Source organism: Cherax quadricarinatus, chromosome 77 (assembly GCF_038502225.1).
Source record: "Cherax quadricarinatus isolate ZL_2023a chromosome 77, ASM3850222v1, whole genome shotgun sequence".
Taxonomy (NCBI): domain Eukaryota; kingdom Metazoa; phylum Arthropoda; class Malacostraca; order Decapoda; family Parastacidae; genus Cherax; species Cherax quadricarinatus.
Window position 1 is genome coordinate 12,156,437 of NC_091368.1, and position 26,603 is coordinate 12,183,039.

The window sequence follows — 26,603 nt, forward strand, 5'->3', positions numbered from 1 at the left end:
TGGATGGAGGAGCAGTGGAAAAGGATGGAACAAGAGTGGGAGAGAAAATTAGGTTAGCTTTTTGAGAAAATGGAGAAAGAGCTCTCTGTGAAATTGGAAAAGAGGTTGGAGAAGGAGACAAAGAATTGGGAGGCACAAGTCGAAACTGCAGTGGCCAGGATAAGGGTCCTAGAATTTGAGATAAATAGGCTGAAGCGAGTTACAGGGGCAGTGAACAGAGAAGACACAGCATATGAAGCTGAGAGGCCGAACAGGAAGGAAGGAGATATGAATTATGCTAAGGTCATATCAGCCTGTCAAGAAGGGCCAAGGAGAGAAAGGGAAGAACAGTTGGGTGCAGATGGAGAGGGTGATAGGTCGAATGCTGAGGCACAACCATGCTACCAATAGCCACTGGAAAAATCAAGGGGGAAAATGACCATATACAGACAGGATCCAGAGTCACAGAGGGTGAGGCAATGGGAGGAGGAAATGGCAAAATCAGTGTTTATCCATGGGCTTAAGGAGAGAGAGGAAAGGAAACACACTGAAAGGCGGCAGGAAGAAAGAAAGGAGATTGAGAAAATTGTCAAGGAAATAGGTGAAGAAGAGATGGACGAGATTGTAAATTTTCAGAGAACAGAGGGGTACTCGAAGGTAAGAAATCGACCGATCAAGCTGATTCTCAGGACGGAAGCAGTGTGGAACAGGATCCTCCAAGAGAAACCATATTTGAAATACTCGGCAGAGTACAAGAGGGTGTTCCTAGACAGAGACAGAACACAAACAGAATGACAGCAGCTGAGGGAGAGGACAAAAAAGCGAAAGGAGCTAGGAAAGAAGACAAGGATGGAACCAACAGAGGTCAGTCAGAGCAGAACAGAGCAGCAAGGGCAAGCACACACACAACTATCCTCAGAACCCAACAACCTATCACACCATCCCAACACACACTATAATCCATACCCACAGCCTCCACCCAACACCGAGCTATAGAATCCCACAGTATGCCACAAGGTCTCCCACTCTCACAGGCCCCCAAACCACAGTGTTGGAAAGGAAATTGAAGGTATGGTACACAAACGCTGATGGTATAACAAATAAGTGGGAGGAGTGGCACGAAGAGTCAAAGAGGCTTCACCGGACATCATAGCTCTCACAGAAACCAAGCTTACAGGTATGATAACAGATGCCATCTTTCCAACGGGATACCAGATCCTGAGGAAAGACAGAGGGAACAGGGAGAGTGGAGGAGTGGCATTGCTGATCAAAAACCTATGGAATTTTGATGAGCTGGAGAGAGGAGACAGCAGAGAAGAAAGTGATTACATAGTGGGAACTCATCACTCTGGAGGTCCCAAGGTGGTAATAGCAGTGATGTATAACCCACCACAGAAGAGCAGGAGGCCAAGGCAAGAGTATGATGAGAGCAATAGAGCGATGGTTGACACACTGGCTGCAGTGGCCAGTAGAGCTCATGCATGCAGGGCAAAGCTCCTGATCATGGGTGACTTTAACCACAAGGAGATCGATTGGGAGAACTTTGACCCACATTGGGGCCAAGATATATAAGAACATAAGAACATAAGAATGTAGGAACACTGAAGAAGGCCTACTGGCCCATACGAGGCAGGTCCTTTTCAAAACGACCTCTACCTAAAGATACCCAAGAAATAACTCCCGTACCCCATGACACCAATCAAACCCAGCCCCTCCCACTGTTAGAAAACCAGTACTTACCTATGTCCTTTCTAAATCTAAATTTATCCAACTTATATCCATTATTTCTGGTTCTTACCTGGTTCGACACCCTCAGTACTTTATTAATATCTCCCTTGTTTACGCCTGTCATCCATGGAGGGCTAAGATGATGGGGGTGGTACTGGAAAACTTCATGTACCAACACGTAAGGGACACTACAAGAGAGAGAGGAGAGGATGAACCAGCAAGACTGGACTTAGTATTCTCCTTCAGTAGTGTAGATATCGAGGACATCACATATGAAAGACCCCTTGGGGCCAGCGATCATGTGGTTTTAAGCTTCGAATACACAGTAGAGCTACAAGTAGATGAAGAAGCAGGAAGGCCAGGACGAATGAAGCCAAACTACAAGAAAGGGGACTACACGGGAATGAGGAACTTCCTAAACGGGGTTCAGAGGGACAGAGAACTTGCAGGGAAGCCAGTTAATGAGATGATGGAATATGTAGCAACAATATGCAAGGAGGCTGAGGAGAGGTTTGTACCCAAGGGTAACAGGAATAATGAAAAAGCCAGGATGAGCCCATGGTTCACCCAAAGGTGCAGGGAGGCAAAAACCAAGTGTGCTAGGGAATGGAAGAAATATGGAAAGCAAAGAACCAAGAATAATAAGGAGAGCAGTCGTAGAGCCAGAAACGAATATGCACAGATAAGAAGGGAGGACCAAAGACAATATGAAAACGACATAGCAGCGATGGCCCATTCTGACCCGAAACTGTTATACATCCACATCAGGAGGAAAGCAACAGTCAAGGACCAGGTAATCAAGCTAAGGAAGAAAAGAGGAGAGACAACAAGAAATGACCGTGAAGTATGTGAGGAACTCAACAAGAGATTCAAAGAAGTGTTCACAGAAGAGACGGAAGGGGCTCCAGAAAGACGGAGAGGTGGGACACACCACCAAGTGCTGGACACAGTGCACACAACCGAGGAAGAAGTGAAGAGGCTTCTGAGTGAGGTAGATACCTCAAAGGCAATGGGACTAGATAACATCTCCCCATGGGTCCTGAGAGAGGGAGCAGAGGCGCTATGTGTACCCCTAACAACAATATTCAATACATCTATCGAAACAGATAGATTGCCTGAGGCATGGAAGACAGCAAATGTAGTCCTAATCTTTAAAAAAGGAGACAGACATGAAGTACTGAACTACAGACCAGTGTCACTGACATGTATAATATGCAAAATCATGGAGAAGATTATCAGGAGAAGAGTGGTGGAACACCTAGAAAGGAATGATCTCATCAACAGCAGACAGCATGGTTTCAGGGACAGGAAATTCTGTGCCACAAACCTACTGGAGTTCTATGACATGGTGACAGCAGTAAGACAAGAGAGAGAAGGGTGGCTGGATTGCATATTCTTGGACTGCAAGAAGTCGTTTGACACAGTTCCACACAAGAGATTAGTGCAAAAGCTGGAGGACCAAGCAGGGATAACAGGGAAGGCACTACAATGGATCAGGGAATACTTGTCAGGAAGACAGCAGCGAGTCACGGTACGTGGCGAGGTGTCAGAGTGGGCACCTGTGACCAGCGGGGTCCCACAGGGGTCAGTCCTAGGACTAGTGCTGTTTCTGGTATTTGTGAACGACTTGACGGAAGGAATTGACTCCGAGGTGTCCATGTTTGCAGATGACGTGAAGTTGATGAGAAGAATTCACTCGATCGAAGACCAGGCAGAACTACAAAGAGATCTGGACAAGCTTCAGACCTGGTCCAGCAATTGGCTCCTGGAGTTCAATCCCACCAAGTGCAAAGTCATGAATATTGGGGAAGGGCAAAGAAGACCGCAGACGGAGTACAGTCTAGGGGGCCAGAGACTACAAACCTCACTCAAGGAAAAAGATCTTGGTGTGAATATAACACCAGGCACATCTCCTGAAGCGCACATCAACCAAATAACTGCTGCAGCATATGGGCGCCTAGCAAACCTCAGAACAGCATTCCGACACATGAATAAGGAATCGTTCAGGACCCTGTACACCGTGTACGTTAGGCCCATATTGGAGTATGCGGCACCAGTTTGGAACCCACACCTTAGCAAGCACGTAAAGAAACTAGAGAAAGTGCAAAGATTTGCAACAAGACTAGTCCCAGAGCTAAGAGGTATATCCTACGAGGAGAGGTTAAGGGAAATCAACCTGACGACACTGGAGGACAGGAGAGATAGGGAAGACATGATAACGACATACAAAATACTGAGAGGAATTGACAAGGTGGACAAAGACAGGATGTTCCAGAGATTGGACACAGTAACACGGGGACACAGCTCACAAGAAATGATCAGGAGGTATGTGAGGAGCTAAACAGGAGATTTAAGGAAGTTTTTATAGTAGAGACAAGAAGGGCTCTGGGAAGACAGCACAGAAGGGAACATGAAGAGGGAATATACCAACAAGTGTTGGATGACATACGAACAACCGAGGAGGAGGTGCAGAAGCTGCTAAGTGACTTTGATACCTCAAAGGCGATGGGACCGGATATCTCCCCATGGGTCCTTAGAGAAGGAGCAGAGATGCTGTGCATGCCCCTAACCACAGTCTTCAGCAAATCCCTTGAAACTGGGCAACTACCTGAGAAATGGAAGACAGCAAATGTAGCCCCCATATTTAAGAAAGGAAACTGAAATGAGGCACTATGCTACAGACCTGTCTCTGGGACATGTATTGTGTGCAAAGTCATGGAGAATATTATCAGGAGGGGAGTGGTGGAACACCTGGAACGGAACAAGATTATAAATGAAAACCAGCATGGGTTCATGGAAGGCAAATCCTGTGTCACAAACCTACTGGAGTTTTATGACAAGGTAACAGAAGTAAAACACGAGAGAGAGGGGAGGGTTGATTGCGTTTTCCTAGACTGCAGGAAGGCCTTTGACACAGTTCCCCACAAGAGATTAGTGCAGAAGCTGGAGGATCAGGCGCATATAACAGGGAGGGCACTGCAATGGATCATGGAATACCTGACAGGGAGGCAACAACGAGTCATAGTACGTGAAGAGGTATCACAGTTGGCGCCTGTGACGAGCGGGGTCCCAAAGGGGTCAGTTCTAGGACCAGTGATATTTTTGATATATGCGAACGACATGATGGAAGGAATAGACTCTGAAGTGTCTCTATTCGCAGATGATGTGAAGCTGATGAGAAGAATTAAATCGGATGAGGATGAGGCATTACTGCAAAGAGACCTGGACAGGCTGGACATGTGGTCCAGAAACTGGCTTCTCGAATTCAACCCTGCCAAATGCAAAGTCATGAAGATTGGGGAGGGACAAAGAAGACTGCAGACAGGGTATAGGCTAGGTGGACAAAGACTACAGACCTCACTCAGGGAGAAAGACCTTGGGGTGACCATAACACCGAGCACATCACCGGAGGCACACATCAACCAAATAACTGCTGCAGCATACGGGCGCCTGGCAAACCTGAGAATAGCGTTCCGATACCTTAATAAGGAATCGTTCAACACTGTACACTGTGTATGTTAGGCCCATACTGGGGTATGCAGCACCAGTCTGGAACCCACACCTGGTCAAGCACGTCAGGAAGTTAGAGAAAGTACAAAGGTTTGCAACAAGGCTAGTCCCAGAGCTCAAGGGAATGTCGTCCGAGGAAAGGTTAAGGGAAATCGGACTGACGACACTGGAGGACAGAAGGGTCATGGGAGACATGATAACGACATACAAGATACTGCGGGGAATAGACAAGGTGGACAGAGATAGGATGTTCCAGAGAGGGGACACAAGAACAAGGGGTCACAACTGGAAGCTGAAGACTCAGACGAGTCACAGGGACGTTAGGAAGTATTTCTTCAGTCATAGAGATGTCAGCAAGTGGAATAGCCTAGCAAGTGAAGTTGTGGAGGCAGGAACCATACATAGTTTTAAGAAGAGGTATGATAAAGCTCAGGAAGCAGAGAGAGAGAGGACCCAGTAGCGATCAGTGAAGAGGCGGGGCCAGGAGCTGAGTCACGACACCTGCAACCACAATTAGGTGAGTACAATTAGGTGAGAACGGTTACAAAATTCGATACAATCACAAAATTAATTTCAAGAGAATACAAAACGGTCAGCGTAATGAAACGCATATAGCCTGTGTCTGGCTTCCATCTGGGTGCAAGTAAATATCCTGCAGCTCATCTCAAGAAGGCAAGTTATGTACTAAATAACTTATATAATGGAAGAAGGGATACTGGCTACAAAAAAAATTGAGTACTTTAATAACCTAAATAATATCTACAATAAATATTACATGCAATGATATTAACAGTTGTTGGATCATAATTTTTTATACACAGTGCATAAAGTTTCTCATATAGGTTTAAAGATATATATTTTTCAGTGATGTTAATGTAAAAAGTTTTAATTTTGCACCAAAAGAATCTTAGAAAACTTACCTAACCTTATTATAACAAGAGCAATTTATTTTAATCTAACTCAATTAAATATATTTTAAATACGTTTACAATAATTTAGTACTAAACAAACACAATCAAATATATTTTTTTCGTTAGGTTCGGAATGATTTTGGCGAAATTATTGCATACACAAATTTTCACTTGTCCTATATGGCAAGATGAGCGTTGCTATTTAAGCCAAGATGACAAGTTCTGCCTATTCGGCACGACATATATATATATATATATATATATATATATATATATATATATATATATATATATATATATATATATATATATATATATATATATATATATATATATATACATATATATATATATATATATATATATATTTATGTATATATATATATATATATATATATATATATATATATATATATATATATATATATATATATATATATATATATATATATATATATATACGAAAATCCAAATATTCTTCCTTGAAGCCTTTTTATCCACTTCTCCGAGGCTATGGGTCCCACTATATATATATATATATATATATATATATATATATATATATATATATATATATATATATATATATATATATATATATACATATATATATATATATATATATATATATATATATATATATATATATATATATATATACACGTTTATTTATACACTCTCATCTGAGTTTTCTTTGATTTTATCTTAATAGTTCTTGGTCTTATTACCTTTCCTTTTATATCCATGGGGAAGTGGAATAAGAATCTTTCCTCCGTAAGCCATGCGTGTTGTAAAAGTCAACTAAAATGCCGGGAACAATGGGCAAGTAACCTCTTTTCCTGTAAAGATTACTAAAAAGAATAAGAAGAAAATTGTCAAAGTGGGAAGTCTGAATGTGCGTGGATGTTGTGCAAATGATAAGAAAGAGATGATTTTGGATGTTATGAATGAGAAGAAGCTGGATGTCCTGGCTTTAAGTGAAACAAAGCAGAAAGGGATGGGATAGTTTCAGTGGAGAGGAATAAATGGGATTAGGTCAGGGGTTTCTAATAGAGTTAGAGCTAAAGAAGCAGTAGTAATAATGTTGAAGGATAAGCTATGGCAAGAAAAGAAGGACGATAAACGTATTAATTCAAGAACTATGTGGAGTAAAATAAAGGTTGGATGTGAAAAGTGGGTTATAGTAAGCGTATATGCACCTGGAGAAGAGAGAAGTGTAGAGGAGAGAGAGAGATTTTGGGAAATGTTGAGTGAATGCGTGGGAAGTTTTGAACCAAGTGTGAGAGTAATGGTGGTTGGGGATTTCAATGCTAAAGTGGGTAAAAATGTTATGGAGGGAGTAGTAGGTAAATTTGGGGTGCCAGGGGTAAATGTAAATGGGGAGCCTTTAATTGAGCCATGTGTAGAAAGAGATTTGGTAATAAGTAATACATATTTTATGAAAAAGAGGATAAATAAATATACAAGGTATTATGTAGCACGTAATGAAAGTAGTTTGTTAGATTATGTATTGGTGGATAAAAGGTTGATGGGTAGGCTCCAGGATGTACATGTTTATAGAGGGGCAACTGATATATCGGATCATTATTTTGTTGTAGCTACAGTTAGAGTAAGAGGTAGATGGGACAAGAGGAAGATGGCAACAACAAGTAGGAGGGAAGTGAAAGTGTATAAACTAAGGGAGGAGAAAGTTCGGGTGAGATATAAGCGACTATTGGCAGAAAGGTGGGCTAGTGCAAAGATGAGTAGTGGGGGGGGGGTTGAAGAGGGTTGGATGAGTTTTAAAAATGCAGTATTAGAATGTGGGGCAGAAGTTTGTGGTTATAGGAGGGTGGGGTCAGGAGGAAAGAGGAGTGATTGGTGGAATGATGAAGTAAAGGGTGTGATAAAAGAGAAAAAGTTAGCTTATGAGAGGTTTTTACAAAGTAGAAGTGTTATAAGAAGAGCAGAGTATATGGAGAGTAAAAGAAAGGTGAAGAGAGTGGTGAGAGAGTGCAAAAGGAGAGCAGATAATAGAGTGGGAGAGGCGCTGTCAAGAAATTTTAATGAAAATATGAAAAATTTTTGGAGTGAGTTAAACAAGTTAAGAAAGCCTAGGAAACGTATGGATTTGTCAGTTAAAAAGGGAGTAGGGGAGTTAGTAGATGGGGAGAGGGAGGTATTAGGTAGATGGCGAGAATATTTTAAGGAACTTTTAAATGTTGAGGAAGAAAGGGAAGCGGTAATTTCATGCACTGGCCAGGGAGGTATACCATCTTTTAGGAGTGAAGAAGAGCAGAATATAAGTGTGGGGGAGGTACATGAGGCATTACGTAGAATGAAAGAGGGTAAAGCAGCTGGAACTGATGGGATCATGACACAAATGTTAAAAGCAGGGGGGAATATAGTGTTGGAGTTGTTGGTACTTTTGTTTAATAAATGTATGAAAGAGGGGAAGGTACCTAGGGATTGGCGGAGAGCATTTACAGTCCCTTTATATAAAGGGAAGGGGAACAAAAGAGATTGTAAAAATTATAGAGGAATAAGTTTACTGAGTATACCAGGAAAAGTGTACGGTAAGGTTATTATTGAAAGAATTAGAGGCAAGACAGAATGTAGGATTGCGGATGAGCAAGGAGGTTTCAGAGTGGGTAGGGGAAGTGTAGATCAAGTGTTTACATTGAAGCATATATGTGAACAGTATTTAGATAAAGGTAGGGAAGTTTTTATAGCATTTATGGATTTAGAAAAGGCATATGATAGAGTGGATAGGGAAGTAATGTGTCAGATGTTGCAAGTATATGGAATAGGTGGTAAGTTACTAAATGCTGTAAAGAGTTTTTATGATGATAGTGAGGCTCAGGTTAGGGTGTGTAGAAGAGAGGGAGACTACTTCCCGGTAAAAGTAGGCCTTAGACAGGGATGTGTAATGTCACCATGGTTGTTTAATATATTTATAAATGGGGTTGTAAAAGAAGTAAATGCTAGGGTGTTCGGGAGAGGGGTAGGATTAAATTATGGGGAATCAAATACAAAATGGGAATTGACACAGTTACTTTTTGCTGATGATACTGTGCTTATGGGAGATTCTAAAGAAAAATTGCAAAGGTTAGCGGATGAGTTTGGGAGTGTGTGTAAAGGTAGAAAGTTGAAAGTGAACATAGAAAAGAGTAAGGTGATGAGGGTATCAAATGATTTAGATAAAGAAAAATTGGATATCAAATTGGGGAGGAGGAGTATGGAAGAAGTGAATATTTTCAAATACTTGGGGGTTGACGTGTCGGCGGATGGATTTATGAAGGATGAGGTTAATCAAAGAATTGATTAGGGAAAATAGGTGAGTGGTGCGTTGAGGTATATGTGGAGTCAAAAAACGTTATCTATGAAGGCAAAGAAGGGAATGTATGAAAGTATAGTACTACCAACACTCTTATATGGGTGTGAAGCTTGGGTTGTGAATGCAGCAGCGAGGAGGCGGTTGGAGGCAGTGGAGATGTCCTGTCTAAGGGCAATGTGTGGTGTAAATATTATGCAGAGAAAATATGGAGTGTGGAAATTAGGAGAAGGTGTGGAGTTAATAAAAGTATTAGTCAGAGGGCTAAAGAGGAGTTGTTGAGGTGGTTTGGTCATTTAGAGAGAATGGATCAGAGTAGAATGACATGGAGAACATTTAAATCTGTAGAAGGAAGGTGGGGTAGGAGTCGTCCTCGAAAAGGTTGGAAGGAAGGGGTAAGGGAGGTTTTGTGGGCGAGGGGCTAGGACTTCCAGCAGGCGTGCATGAGCGTGTTCGATGGAAGTGAATGGAGACGAATGGTATTTCGGACCTAACGAACTGTTGGAGTGTGAGCAGGGTAATATTTAGTGAAGGGATTCAGGGAAACCGGTTATTTTCATATAGTCGGACTTGAGTCCTGGAAATGGGAAGTACAATGCCTGCACTTTAAAGGAGGGGTTCGGGATATTAGCAGTTTTGAAGGATATGTTGTGTATCTTTATACGAATATGCTTCTAAACTGTTGTGTTCTGAGCACCTCTACAAAAACAGTGATTATGTGTGAGTGAGGTAAAAGTGTTGAATGATGATGAAAGTATTTTCTTTTTGGTAAACATGAGGAAATTAAATCTTCATCAGAGTACAAAACAAATTCTGGCCACAAAATAGAGCGAAACACCAACGTCAAAGACCTGGGAGTGATTATGTCGGAGGATCTCACCTTCAAGGACCATAACATTGTATCAATTGCATCTGCTAGAAAAATGACAGGATGGATAATGAGAACCTTCAAAACTAGGGAGGCCAAGCCCATGATGACACTCTTCAGGCCACTTGTTCTATCTAGGCTGGAATATTGCTGCACTCTAACAGCACCTTTCAAGGCAGGTGAAACCGCCGACCTAGAAAATGTACAGAGAACTTTCACGACGCGCATAATGGAGATAAAACACCTCAATTACTGGGAGCGCTTGAGGTTTCTAAACCTGTATTCCCTGGAACGCAGGAGGGAGAGATACATGATTATATACACCTGGAAAATACTAGAGGGACTAGTACCGAACTTGCACACGAAAATCACTCACTACGAAAGCGAAAGACTTGGCAGACGATGCACCATCCCCCCAATGAAAAGCAGGGGTGTCACTAGCACGTTAAGAGACCATACAATAAGTGTCAGGGGCCCGAGACTGTTCAACTGCCTCCCAGCACACATAAGGGGGATTACCAACAGACCCCTGGCAGTCTTCAAGCTGGCACTGGACAAGTACCTAAAGTCAGTTCCTGATCAGCCGGGCTGTGGCTCGTACGTTGGTTTGCGTGCAGCCAGCAGCAACAGCCTGGTTGATCAGGGGCTGATCCACCAGGAGGCCTGGTCACAGACCGGGCCGCGGGGGCGTTGACCCCCGAAACTCTCTCCAGATAAACTCCAGGTAAACACCCTGCCTCGGTGGGAGGCGGCCGACTTGCTAAATATAAATATATATATATATATATATATATATATATATATATATATATATATATATATATATATATATATATATATATATATATATATATATATATTAACATTATATATATATATATATATATATATATATATATATATATATATATATATATATATATATATATATATATATATATATATATATATACATATATATATATATATATGTATCTATATATGTATATATATATATATATATGTATATATATATATGTATATATATATATATATATATATATATATATATATATATATATATATATATATATATATATATATATATATACATTAACATTAATTAAAAAAATATATCTTTAAACGTATAAGAGAAAATTTTAGAAAGGACTTAATTTTAAATGAGTTCTTGCTAATTGACCAGTTTTACATATTCGGCACGACATATATATATATATATATATATATATACATATATATACATATATATATATATATATATATATATATATATATATATATATGGACGTGTCAGCGGATGGGTCTATGAAAGATGAGGTGAATCATAGAATTGATGAGGGAAAAAGAGTGAGTGGTGCACTTAGGAGTCTGTGGAGACAAAGAACTTTGTCCTTGGAGGCAAAGAGGGGAATGTATGAGAGTATAGTTTTACCAACGCTCTTATATGGGTGTGAAGCGTGGGTGATGGATGTTGCAGCGAGGAGAAGGCTGGAGGCAGTGGAGATGTCATGTCTGAGGGCAATGTGTGGTGTGAATATAATGCAGAGAATTCGTAGTTTGGAAGTTAGGAGGAGGTGCGGGATTACCAAAACTGTTGTCCAGAGGGCTGAGGAAGGGTTGTTGAGGTGGTTCGGACATGTAGAGAGAATGGAGCGAAACAGAATGACTTCAAGAGTGTATCAGTCTGTAGTGGAAGGAAGGCGGGGTAGGGGTCGGCCTAGGAAGGGTTGGAGGGAGGGGGTAAAGGAGGTTTTGTGTGCGAGGGGTTTGGACTTCCAGCAGGCATGCGTGAGCGTGTTTGATAGGAGTGAATGGAGACAAATGGTTTTTAATACTTGACGTGCTGTTGGAGTGTGAGCAAAGTAACATTTATGAAGGGATTCAGGGAAACCGGCAGGCCGGACTTGAGTCCTGGAGATGGGAAGTACAGTGCCTGCACTCTGAAGGAGGGGTGTTAATGTTGCAGTTTAAAAACTGTAGTGTAAAGCACCCTTCTGGCAAGACAGTGATGGAGTGAATGATGGTGAAAGTTTTTCTTTTTCGGGCCACCCTGCCTTGGTGGGAATCAGCCGGTGTGATAATAATAAAAATATATATATATATATATATATATATATATATATATATATATATATATATATATATATATATATATATATATATATATGTCGTGCCGAATATGTAAAACTGGTCAATTAGCAAGAACTCATTTAAAATTAAGTCCTTTCTAAAATTTTCTCTTATACGTTTAAAGATATATATTTTTTATTAATGTTAATGTAAAAATTTATAATTTTGCACCAAAAGGAACTTAGAAAACTTACCTAACCTTATTATAACAAGAACAATATTGTTTCATACTATGGAACAATGCTCTTCTCCAGACTGAGGGACTGACCACCTCAAAACTTTAAGGGTGATGGACTGATTACATCGTCTTCAAGTATCTTCTGCTTCTATCAACTTTTCTTTACTCGACTGAAGAAGCCTACTGTGTAGGCGAAACGTTTCGAAATAAAGATACCTAACTGTTGCATATGTGTCTTACCTAACAACCTGTCGGTATTTTATACCATTTTAATGTTCAATCTGTCAGACACTGCAACACAAGGGTATCTTGGTAAAGACCTACAATCAACTTCGACAACCTCTACTAGTGAGAACGGCTGGATTTGAGAGGGACCTGACCTCCCAACATCTGAGTTCTTACCTCTTCTAGTGACCTACGTCTCACCTCTTGGCGCTATATAAGGCTCCATCCTGTCACTTCATCTCCATATTGTTTCATACTATGGAACAATGCTCTTCTCCAGACTGAGGGACTGACCACCTCAAAACTTTAAGGGTGATGGACTGATTACATCGTCTTCAAGTATCTTCTGCTTCTATCAACTTTTCTGTACTCTACTGAAGAAGCCTACTGTGTAGGCGAAACGTTTCGAAATAAAGATACCTAACTGTTGCATATGTGTCTTACCTAACAAGTCTATCTTCATACGGGAGGTTCCTTACACAGTAAATCATTTTAGTCATTCTTCTCTGTATGTTCTCCAATGAGTCTATATCCATCCTGTAGTAAGGAGACCAAAACTGAGCAGCATAATCTAAATGAGGCCTCACCAGTGATGTATAGAGCTGTAAAATAACTTTTGGTATAAAATACCGACAGGTTGGTAGGTAAGACACAAAGGCAACAGTTAGGCAACTTTATTCCGAAACGTTTCGCCTACACAGTAGGCTTCTTCAGTCGAATACAGAAAGTAGGCAGGAACAGTAGAGATGTGAAGACGATGTAATCAGTCCATCACCCTTGAAGTCGTAGAATTTGAGGTTGTCAGTCCCTCAGCCTGGAGAGTTCAGTTCCATAGTCAGTTCCTGACTATGTTAATTTGTCTGACAGTAATATTAGTCAATTTGAATTCGTCAGGAACTGAATAATTGTTAATTTCTGGAATCTCATTTATGTCTTCCTGTGTAAAAACTGACAAAAAATAGTCATTAAATATGGAACACATTTCCAGTTCGTTATCCGTCAGCTGTCCATTCCCAATTTTCAGAGGTCATACTTTTTCCTTACCTTCGTCCTATACACTTGAAAGAACCCCTTTGGATTGGTCTTTGATTCATTAGCAACTCTAATTTCATAGTCACGTTTAGCCTTTCTAATCCTCTTTATTACTTCTCTTTTAAGCTGAACATATTGGTCAATAAGGTAAATCTCTCCCCTTCTGATGCGCCACCGGTCGTCCCACGCTTCAACCGCACTTGCCTCTACTCTCCATACTCCAGTCCCTCAGCTTAGGGACTGATTACCTCGTCTTATGTATATAGTTCTCCAATCTTCCCATTATGTCCTCGAATTTGTATTGATATAGCCACTGGATGGAGAAACGTCTACAATAAAGATCCCCAGATGTTGCACATGTATCTAGTTCTTTATCTTGTAGGTACTGTAAACCAAACATATACAATGAATGACATATCTGGATATAAACTATAAACCCTAAATCTTAGTTCTCATTATTAATAATATTTAATATACGAGAGAGGAAGCTAAAAAATATACATGTATATATTTTGAGGTAGAATAAGACATAATGAAGGAAAATTTATTCTCTAATTATTTTTAGCTAATGGAAAATAGAACGTCAGAACTTGTCAAGAAAATTCGTAGACGTGCGTCTAGTGAAAGTCAGATCAAAGGTGTCAGGTATATATGGTTGCAGTTTGTTCCACACAGTGTCTGTGGAATAGAAAAATGAGACAGTAGAACAGTTTATTCTAGGATTAGCAAGAGAGACACAGCAATTACACTGTCCTTATTGTCTCATCTTTTTCTCAGCGGAAACTGATGTGTGGACACTCCATGGAAGAAATTACCACCATGTTTCTTATATTCTTTTTTTTTGATAAGTTATAACCAGATGTTGCATATTAATGCTAATAATTATAAATTATTATTATTATTATTATTATTATGATTATTATTATTATTATTATTATTATTATTATTATTATTATTATTATTATTATTATTATTATTATTATTATTTATGTATTATTATTATTATTATTATTATTATTATTATTATTATTATTATTATTATTATTATTATTATTATTATTTTTGTTATTATTATTATAATCATAACTAAGCACTAAACCCACTAGGGTCAAAATAGTATCATAATCTTTCAAAATTTCTTAACAGATTTTAAATCATAGGGGATTCCTTATTCTGTAGGCCTATTTCTGTGTATTTTCGTGTGCTGTATCATAAACGCGTGCGCTGATGCCGCCGGCGTATACCATCAGAAGGAATCATCTACATGAGAAAAGCATGTTTATAAATGATGATATACTAGCAGAAGCCTCGAAATAATATTCTTTTCATATGTTAAACTTCTCTGACACAGTTGTTTTTTCTTCAGGCTCCTCGTGAATACATCGTTAATCTGAACAGCAGCCTCACAGAGCATGGACTGACACGGACTCGACTGGGCCTGCAGTTCATGGTATCCCGCGAACACTTTCGCAACGGGGAGATGAAGCTGCGGTGTTCTGCCAAGATTTCCAGTCTGTACTATAAGACGCAGCAGCACAGCGTGGACGGGCAGCTCACCTACAGTGTTCCCGTTATGGAGTCTCGTGATATCTCAGCTTTCTCAGGTGGGAAACCGAGTAACTAATGTACTTATAGTAAACAAAATTAAGTACATTAGCGATGTGCTTCTACCTATTTCTGTTTACTAGTCACATTGTGGGAAAAATTGTCAGATATATTTTCCAGTTATGTTCTATCATACAGGATAGACTTTGTACAATAGGTAACGAAATATATTAGTCTGGTTAACTACTTCGAGCGGAAAAACCGGGTAATCACAGGGAAAGACGTAATTAACTACGTGACGCCGTAGGAAGTCCGTAGTTAGCCTAATGACTCTTTGGACTTAAGTAGTTAACCACAATATAGTGTAATGGTCGTGGCTGCAGTCTGTAGATTAATTAAATTAGTTCCATTATTTAATCAGAGGAAACTTAAGATGGTGGTTGTTTATGGGAAGTTGAATGTTCGTTTGGTGAGTCACTGAATGCTGTAAGTTAGTCAATTGACACGTAGAAGGCTTGTAGTCAGGATAATTACAACACAGGTAGTTATCGGTGTTATCCAGGATATCCATGTTACGCTGGTAGTTGCTAAGATAACTTGGCGTAGACGGTGGTTATACAGGAGAAGTTTATCAAGTGACCCCTGTGATAAATATTAAACAGGTGACCAGTGTGGTAGAAGTTGAACAGGTGACCCGTGTGGTAGAAGTTGAACAGGTGACCCGTGTGGTAGAAGTTGAACAGGTGACCTGTGTAAGAGTGACCTGTGTGGTAGAAGTTAAACAGGTGACAAATATGGTAGAAGACAAATAGGTAACCCGTTTGATAAAAGTTAGAAAAGTGACCTGTTTAAGAGTAATAGTGGTTAAACAGGTGACCCACGTGATGTGGTTAAGCAAATAATTGCTACATATCACAGTGGATACTGAGGTGTGACAGTGGTTAAGCTTCGACCAACACACTGGAAAAGAATAAGAACTATTAAGAAACAATGGCAAGTGTGTAATAAATGTAAGATGTTAGCAAGATATACTTGCCATCTTACTTGTAAATAAGACATAGTAAACATTGTAAACATTTAGCAGTGAATGTAATTCTATTCATTTCATAAATTTTCCTTCACTTATTATTTGGTATTTAGGTTTTTCAAAAAAATAAGTATATCGTTGCTCTGTTACGGAGCATTGGTTGTGCTTTTTTAATTTAGGCTTTGGTTATAATTTGAATGTGAATTATTGTGTATTTGAGTGAATAATTTTCCCCATAACTTTTCCCACAGCTGTGTCAGCATTTTGTGCAATTACGAAAATTTTTGTCTTTGATAAATATGCTTTTATGAAGATTTTCACATAAATCGATTATTGCTTTGCAGGAAACGTTAATTGTGTTGTATATATTTACTGATCCTCTTTCGAGTGTTCTTTCACACAACTTCAGTTGGAATTTTTACTACCTGGTATGTTCTACAGGTGGGCGGAGCTACAGCAGTGGAGAGCAGGTGCAGCAGGTGGTTTTAGCGACGGTGACGCTGTTGTTGCAGCTGCTGTGCACGTCGGCGCTGGTCATCACTACTAGTTGACTCCTCACCGCATCCTTCATTCTCTTGCATTCAGTAGTGCCCTCACTAGTGTGAATTGTTCCCATTTAAATTTTTAGTACGAAGTAAATATATTGTTAATGGATATAGAGACTGTAGCTGTGTGTTTGTGTGGGAAGAATGGAGCTACAAGATACAGCAGCGTACAGACAACAGTATATTGAAAAAAACACAGGTACACAGCAAGATTTTATTGTAACAGTTCGCTGTGTACTCTTTTCAGCTAAACAGAAGTACACATCAACAATACAAGACTGCTAGCTTGCTCTGTTCCTGTCTTTTCTTCATTACTGATGATGCTGTTTCGTGCCAGCTTCCATAGCATCATTCTATTGTTTGTATATTTTTGGGGATAGATTCATGGTACACAAAAAAATGGCTTTGTGCGCCTAGTTAGTACTGTGTTGGTTGAGTGCAAGTAAACTCTTGCATATTACCGAGACATAAAGGGCGCTGCTGTACCTGGCCCTTTTGGGACTCTGGCAGATGAGGTAGTCATGTGACCACTTTGTAAATATTAAATCTCTCTTTCACTTACTCTGTAGTAGAATATATTATATTATAATAATGGGGGAAGCGCTAAATTCATAGTACTTATATAGCGCCTGTAATAGGACGTAATCAGGTTTGATCAAAGGAAAGGGAGGGTAACCCCAAATCCTTGTATCAAGAGTCCTTCAACATCAAGACACTCCTATGATTGGGTAGAAGGTTTTATTGCTAACATTCCGAGTTTTATTAAAAATCACGTAACTGTTTAGGCTTCAACTTTGCTGCCTTGACGAAGTGTTCTTGAATTGCAGCAACGATATACATAAACCAGTTTGGTATGTATTTTTAAATCATCCTTTTGTAACACAGATTTTTCAGCGATTAAATCTCCTGCACTCAAAGTCTTTACTTACGCTTATAGTCATTTTCGTAAGAGATAAGAGTCCGTATATGATCTGATAGAGTAGCTATATTTATATATGTATTATTAAGTTATGTTCCTGTATTTCGTAACTACGTTTTTCTTCATCACCTCTGTAAATGTCTGACGAAAACGAATCAGAGACCCGTTCAAGGGATATTAACTACACAAGTTGCAGCCAACCCCAGTAGTTCACAGCAACAGAGCGTCCTCTTATAAGAGTTAAGTAAATACTCACACAGTGAGTGTTTAGTTCTGTTTATATGATACACACACACACACACACACACACACACACGCGCGCACACACACACACACACACACACACACACACACACCTACACACACACACATACACATCACAGTCTTCAATCATAGAGTTGTCGGGAAGTGGAATAGTTTGAGTAGTGATGTATTGGAAGCAGGATCCATACATAGCTTTAAGAAGAGGTATGATAAAGCTCATGGAGCGGGAGGAGTGACCTAGTAGCGGCCAGCGACAACCACAACTAGGTGAGTGCAACTAGGTGAGTATACACACACACACATACACACACACAAACACACACACACACACACACACACACACACACACACACTCACACACACACACACACACACACACACACACACACACACACACACACACGTGTATAGTATGCAAAGTCATGGAGAAGATCATCAGGAGGAGAGTGGTGGAGCACCTGTAATGAAACAAGTGTATAATCGACAACCAGCATGGTTTCAAGGAAGGAAAATCCTGTGTTACAAACCTACTGGAGTTTTATGACAAGGTGACAAAAGTAAGACAAGAGAGAGAGGAGTGGATAGACTGCATTTTCTTGGACTGCAAGAAGGCCTTCGATACAGTTCCTCACAAGAGGTTCCTGCAAAAGCTAGAGGATCAGGCACACATAACAGGAAAGGCACTGCAATGGATCAGAGAATACCTGACAGGGAGGCAACAACGAGTAATGGTGCGTGACGAAGTGTCAGAGTGGGCGCCTGTGACAAGCGGGGTTCCGCAGGGGTCAGTCCTAGGACCTGTGCTGTTTTTGGTATATGTGAATGCCATAGCGGACTCAGAAGTATCCTTGTTTGCAGATGATGTGAAATTAATGAGGAGAATCAAATCGGTCGAGGATCAGGCAGGATTACAAAGAGACCTGGACAGGCTACAAGCCTGGTCCAGAAACTGACTCCTTGAGTTTAAATCTGCCAAATGCAAATTCATGAAGATCGGGGAAGGGCAAAGGAGACCACAGACACAGTATAGTCTAGATGGCCAAAGACTGCAAAACTCACTCAAGGAAAAAGATCTGGGGGTGAGTATAACACCGAGCATATCTCCTGAGGCGCACATCAATCAGATAACTGCTGCAGCGTACGGGCGTCTGGCAAACCTAAGGATAGCTTTCAGATACCTAAGTAAGGAATCGCTCAAGACTATGTACACCATTTACGTCAGTCCCATACTGGAGTATGCAGCACCAGTTTGGAATCCACACCTGGTCAAGCACGTCAAGAAAATAGAGAAAGTGCAAAGGTTTGCAACAAGACTAGTCCCAGAGCTTAGGGGAATGTCCTACGAAGAAAGGTTGAGGGAAATCGGCCTGACGACACTGGAGGAAAGGAGGGTCAGAGGAGATATGATAACGGCCTACAAGATACTGCGCGGAATAGACAAGGTGGACAAAGACGAGATGTTCCAGAGATGGGACACAGAAACAAGGGGCCACAATTGGAAGTTGAAGACTCAGATAAATCAAAGGGATGTTAGGAAGTATTTCTTCAGTCATAGAGTAGTTAGGCAGTGGAATAGCCTGGAAAGTGACGTAGTGGAGGCGGGAACCATACATAGTTTTAAGACGAGGTTTGACAAAGCTTATGGAGCAGGGAGAGAGAGGACCTAGTAGCAATCAGTGAAGAGGCGGGGCCAGGAGCTATGAATCGACCCCTGCAACCACAAATAGGTGAGTATATACACACACACACACCGATTTGAAGAGGATCACACAGTGAAAACAGGGACATTGCCAGAAAGCCATGGAAAAAAAGAGTGCACTGAGGGAACGCAATGTACCGCGTGTTTGGTGATGCACAACAGGGTGACAGGTATAGAAACGTTTGATGGAGCTGGATATATGAAAAGGAATGGGCTCTGACACGTTGTTACCATGGAATCTGCGAGAGGAAGCAGTAGCTGTGTCAGAATCACTTTGTCTAAAACCTACAGCAAGTCAATGAACACTGACCAGATGCCTAAGGTTTGAAAAATACCGAATGCAGTCCCTATATTTAAGAAAGGAAAGAGACAAGCATTAATAAGCTACAGACTGCTTTCACTGACAAGCATATCATGCAAGGTAACAGCAAAGATTATTGGAGGGAAGTGGAAGAGTACTTGGATATAAGTAGCTCATAAAAATAACTTGAACGGGCTTGGAGTTCTATGACAAACAGACGTGGAACAGGACAGAGGGGGATGGATGGACTGCATTTTCTGAGAACGCAAGAAAATATTTGAGACTGCATACCTCAAGAAATTGTGGCAAGAACTTGATCTGCAGCTAAAAGTAACATGGAACGTACTCCAGTTGGACATAAAGTATCTTAGGAAAAAGAAAAGTAGAGTGATTGTCAGGGAAGATTTTGTCAGACTGGAGAAGAGCAACGATCCGCTACGATCAGGAATAAAACCAGTATCGTGTCTTGTTTAAGTGAATGACGATCCAAATGAGATTAGATGAATTAGATGAGCCCCAGTTTACTGATAATTTAAAACCAATGAGGACAATGAAAACAGTGAAAGACAAAGAAAACCTACAAATGGATCAGGATAAACTGCAAGAGTGATATCAGATAAATAGTTGCTTGAATTCTACCTCAGCAAATGACAGGTTTTAAATAATAGGGAAGGGGCAAAAAAATGTACGGTGCATATACTCAAGGAGCATTGTCTGCTAGCTTCACTCGAAAAGACCTAGTGCTGACCATAGTGCCGAGCATGTCGCCAGAGCTTCACATAAGCCGAATAAACTCAGCAGCTAATGCTCGTCTTGCAAATCTAGGAGATGCCTTCATGAATCTCAGCAAAGAATCATTAAGAACCTTTTATACAACAAATTTGTGGCCATTTTGGATGTAGCAGCATCAGCATAAAATCCAGTTCTAAAAAAGCATGATAAGAAACGAAAGATGTGCATAGGTATACAACGAATCTCATTCCAGATCACAGGGATGTGATCCACAAGAGGATAAAGGAAATTAGTCTAACAACACTGGAGGACAAAAAAGCCAGAAGAGACGTGATAATAACATGCAAAAACACTCAAAATAAATATTAGAGTAGAAAGGGACACGCTGTCTGACAAGCAGGGCAACAGAAATTCGGGGCACACAAATGCATGTTAAGGCACAGATGAGCCACAACGATGTCTGGAAGTATTTCTTAAGTCTCAGAGTGGTTTGAAAGATGGGTAACCTCAACGAAGAAGTAACTTATGCAGTTTCATACATACAGTGGTTGTCAGTGTAGATACCCTGTGGCAAGTGAATAGACAAGCGGTAAGTTTGAGAAGCGGGGCCAGGAGCTAAATTTAGACCCCTGTAACCCCATACAGGTAAGTATTCACAAACACACACACACACTCCCACACACCCACACACCCACACAAACAAACCTTGTAGTGACCAGCGAAGAATCAGGCCCAGTAGTTATGACTTGTCCCCAGCAACCAAAACTAGGTGAGTACAACATGGTGAGTACACACACACACCCACACACACACATACACACACACACACACACGCACACACACACACACACACACATACACACACACCACACACACACACACACACACACACACACACACACACACACACACACACACACACACACACACACACACACACACACACACACACCAGGGCCAGGAGCTAGGACTCGACCCCTGCAACCACAAATAGGTGAGTACACACACACACACACACACAAGGGAGAAAATGACCACATACAGGCAGGATCCAGAGTCACAGTGGGTGAGGCAATGGGAGGAGGAAAGGGCAAAATCAGTGTTTATCCATGGGCTTCAGGAGAGAGAGGAAAGGACACACACTGAAAGGCAGCAGGAAGAAAGAAGATTGAGAAAATCATCACGGAAATAGGTAAAGAGATGGACGAGATTGTAAATTTTCAGAGAATAGGGGGGTACTCGAAGGGGAGAAACCGACCGATCAAGCTGATTCTCAGGACGGAAACAGTGCGGAACAGGATCCTCCAAGAGAAACCCCAGTTGAAATACTCGGAATAGTACAAGAGGGTGTTCTTAGACAGAGACAGAACACAAACAGAACGACAGCAGCTGAGGGAGAGGACAAAAAAGCGAAAGGAGCTAGGAAACGAGACAAGAATGGAACCAACAGAGGTCAGTCAGAGCAGAACAGAGCAGCAAGGGCAAGCACACACACAACTATTCTCAGAACCCCACAACCTATCACACCATCCCAACACACACTACAATCCATACCCACAGCCTCCACCCAACACCGAGCTATAGAATCCCACAGTATGCTACCAGGTCTCCCACCCTCACAGGCCCCCCAAACCACAGTGTTGGAAAGGAAACTGAAGGTATGGTACACAAACGCTGATGGAATAACAAACAAGTGGGAGGAGTGGCACAGAAGAGTCAAAGAGGCATCACCAGACATCATAGCTCTCACAGAAACCAAGATTACAGGTATGATAACATATGCCATCTTTCCAACGGGATACCAGATCCTGAGGAAAGACAGAGGGAACAGGAGGGGGTGGAGGAGTGTCATTGCTGATCAAAAATCGATGGAATTTTGATGAGCTGGAGAGAGGAGACAGCGGAGAAGAAAGTGATTACATAGCGGGAACGCTTCACTCTGGAGGTCCCAAGGTGGTAATAGCAGTGATGTATGACCCATCACAGAACAGCAGGAGGCCAAGGCAAGAGTACGACGAGAGCACTAGAACGATGGTTAACACATTGGCTGCAGTGGCCAGAAGAGCTCATGCATGCAGGGCAAAGCTCCTGATCATGGGTGACTTTAACCACAAGGAGATCGATTGGGAGAACTTGGAGCCACATGCGGGCCAAGATACATGGAGGGCTAAGATGATGGAGGTGGGACTGGAAAACTTCATGTACCAACACGTAAGGGACACTACAAGAGAGAGAGGAGAGGATGAACCAGCAAGGCTGTACCTAGTATTCACCTTGAGTAGTGCAGATATCGAGGACATCACATATGAAAGACCCCTTGGGGCCAGCGATCGTGTGGTTTTAAGCTTCGAATCCACAGTAGAGCTACAAGTGGAGGAAGAAGCAGGAAGGCCAGGACGAATGAAGCCAAACTACAAGAAAGGGAACTACACAGGAATGAGGAACTTCCTGAACGGGGCTCAGTGGGACAGAGAAATGGCAGGGAAGCCAGTTAATTAGATGGTGGAATATGTAGCAACAATATGCAAGGAGGCTGAGGAGAGGTTTGTACCCAAGGGTAACAGGAATATTGAAAAAGCCAGGATGAGCCCATGGTTCATCCAAAGGTGCAGGGAGGCAAAAACCAAGTGTGCTAGGGAATGGAAGAAATATAGAAGGCAAAGGACCCAGGAGATTAAGGAGAGCAGTCGTAGAGCCAGAAACGAATATGCACAGATAAGAAGGGAAGCCCAAAGACAATATGAAAACGACAAAGCAGCAAAAGCCCAATCTGACCCGAAACTGTTATACAGCCACATCAGGAGGAAAACAACAGTCAAGGACCAGGTAATCAGGCTAAGGAAGGAAGGAGGAGAGACAACAAGAAATGACTGTGAAGTATGTGAGGAACTCAACAAGAGGAGACAGAAGGGGCTCCAGAAAGACGGAGAGGTGGGGTACACCACAATGTGCTGGACACAGTACATACAACCGAGGAAGAAGTGAAGAGGCTTCTGAGTGAGCTAGATACCTCAAAGGCAATGGGGCCAGATAACATCTCCCCATGGGTCCTGAGAGAGGGTAAATTGCCTGAGGCATGGAAGACAGCAAATGTAGTCCCAATCTTTAAAAAAGGAGACAGACATGAAGCACTAAACTACAGACCAGCGTCACTGACATGTATAGTATGCAAAATCATGGAGATTATCAGGAGAAGAGTGGTGGAACACCTAGAAAGGAATGATCTCATCAACAGCAGCCAACATGGTTTCAGGGACGGGAAATCATGTGTCACAAACCTAATGAAATTCTATGACATGGTGACAGCAGTAAGACAAGAGAGAGAGGGGTGGGTGGATTGCATATTCTTGGACTGCAAGAAGGCGTTTGACTCAGTTCCACACAAGAGATTGGTGCAAAAACTGGAGGACCAAGCCGGGATAACAGGGAAGGCACTACACTGGATCAGGGAATACATGTCAGGAAGACAGCAGCGAGTCATGGTACGTGGCGAGGTGTCAGAGTGGGCACCTGTGACCAGCGGGGTCCCACAGGGGTCAGTCCTAGGACCAGTGCTGTTTCTGTTATTTGTGAACGACATGACGGAAGGAATAGACTCTGAGGTGTCCCTGTTTGCAGATGACGTGAAGTTGATGAGAAGAATTCACTCGATCGAAGACCAGGCAGAACTACAAAGGGATCTGGACAGGCTGCAAACCTGGTCCAGCAATTGGCTCTTGGAGTTCAATCCCACCAAGTGCAAAGTCATGAAGGTTGGGGAAGGGCAAAGAAGACCGCAGACGGAGTACAGTCTAGGGAGCCAGAGACTACAAACCTCACTCAAGGAAAAAGATCTTGGGGTGAGTATAACACCAGGCACATCTGAAGAGCACATCAACCAAATAACGGCTGCAACATATGGGCGCATAGCAAACCTCAGAACAGCATTCCGGCATCTTAATAAGGAATCGTTCAGGACCCTGTACACCGTGTACGTTAGGCCCATATTGGAGTATGCGGCACCAGTTTGGAACCCACACCTAGCCAAGCAAGTAAAGAAACTAGAGAAAGTGCAAAGGTTTGCAACAAGACTAGTCCCAGAGCTAAGAGGTATGTCCTACTAGCAGAGGTTAAGGGAAATCAACCTGACGACACTGGAGTACAGGAGAGATAGGGGGAACATGATAACGACATACAAAATACTGAGAGGAATTGACAAGGTGGACAAAGACAGGATATTCCAGAGATGGGACACGGTAACAAGGGGACACAGTTGGAAGTTGAAGACATAGATGAATCACAGGGATGTTAGGAAGTATTTCTTCAGCCACAGAGTAGTCAGTAAGTGGTATAGTTTGGGAAGCGATGTAGTGGAGGCAGGATCCATACATAGCTTTAAGCAGAGGTATGATAAAGCTCACGGCTCAGGGAGAGTGACCTAGTAGCGATCAGTGAAGAGGCGGGGCCAGGAGCTCGGACTTGACCCCTGCAACCTCAGCTAGGTGAGTACAACTAGGTGAGTACACGCACCCACACACACACACACACACACACACACACACACACACACACACACACACACACACACACACACACACACACACACACACACACACACACACACACACACACACACGAGAGGAACTACTTGTGTAGCACTGTAGACATCATCGTGTTCGTCAGATATCACTGTGACAGAAGCTTGTAGAGGAATTTATTCACTGTTCGTAGTTTTCTATCTACCTGTATATACGTTCAGTGTTCAGAATTTATCAAACCTTTAAATACCTTAATGTATAAGGAAAGAAATGAACAAAGAAATAGTTTATTTATTCCGTTTATCATATTCTAATCCAATTATTATGATTATGTCGTTCTGGTGAATATAATGAACGAGTGCCATTGAATTCTTTCTTTTGCTATGTTGAAACTGACCCAGTTTATGCTCCGATTGTTATTATTATTATTATTATTATTATTATTATTATTATTATTATTAGTAGTAGTAGTAATAGTAGTAGTAGTAGTAGTAGTAGTAGTAGTAGCAGTAGTAGTAGTAGTAGTAAAAGTAGTAGCAGTATAAGTAGGAGTAGTATTAGTATTAGTATTAGTATTTGTATTAGTATTAGGAGTAGTAATTGTAGCATTAATATTACTAGCAGTAGTAGCTGTAGTAATCGTTATTGTTTTGATTATTATTATTATTATTATTATTATTATTATTATTATTATTATTATTATTATTATTGTTGTTATTATTATTACCATTATTATTGATAGTAGTAGTAGTAGTAGTAGTAGTAGTAGTAGTAATAGTAGTAGTAGTAGCTGTAGTAGTAGCAGTAATAGGAGTAGTGGTATGAGTTGTAGAAGTAGTAGTAGTAGTAGTAATAGCAGTTGTAGTTGTAGTAGTAGTAGTTATTATTATTATTATTATTATTATTATTATTATTATTATTATTATTATTATTATTATTATTATAAATACAAATCGCTAAAACGCGTGGTTAGAACCAAACTTTAAGTTGCGAACTAACCTAAGACTTCGACGTCTGTCAAAAAAAGGACTTTCTCTTACGTCAATCACAGTTCTCTCCTGCGTCTTGGAGACGAAGTTCTTTACTTGTGTTAGGTATACTCGCTAGCATGGTATACAGTGTCGGATAAACTAAGTAGCGTGATGTGCAGGGTCCGATTTATGTAGTAACGTGGAGTGCA

General features: G+C 41.1%; 1 protein-coding gene across 1 annotated transcript in view; it reads left to right on the forward strand.

Annotated features, from left to right (window-relative positions):
* Positions 1–25,829, forward strand: part of LOC128702000 (uncharacterized) — a 237,416-nt gene extending 211,587 nt beyond the window's left edge. Inside the window, exons 4-5 of the mRNA XM_070101492.1 lie at positions 15,241–15,478; positions 16,888–25,829. Coding sequence (XP_069957593.1) covers positions 15,241–15,478; positions 16,888–16,997 — 348 coding nt within the window. The 3' untranslated portion in view covers positions 16,998–25,829. The remainder of the gene's footprint in view (positions 1–15,240; positions 15,479–16,887) is intronic.
* Positions 25,830–26,603: the final 774 nt, after the last annotated feature.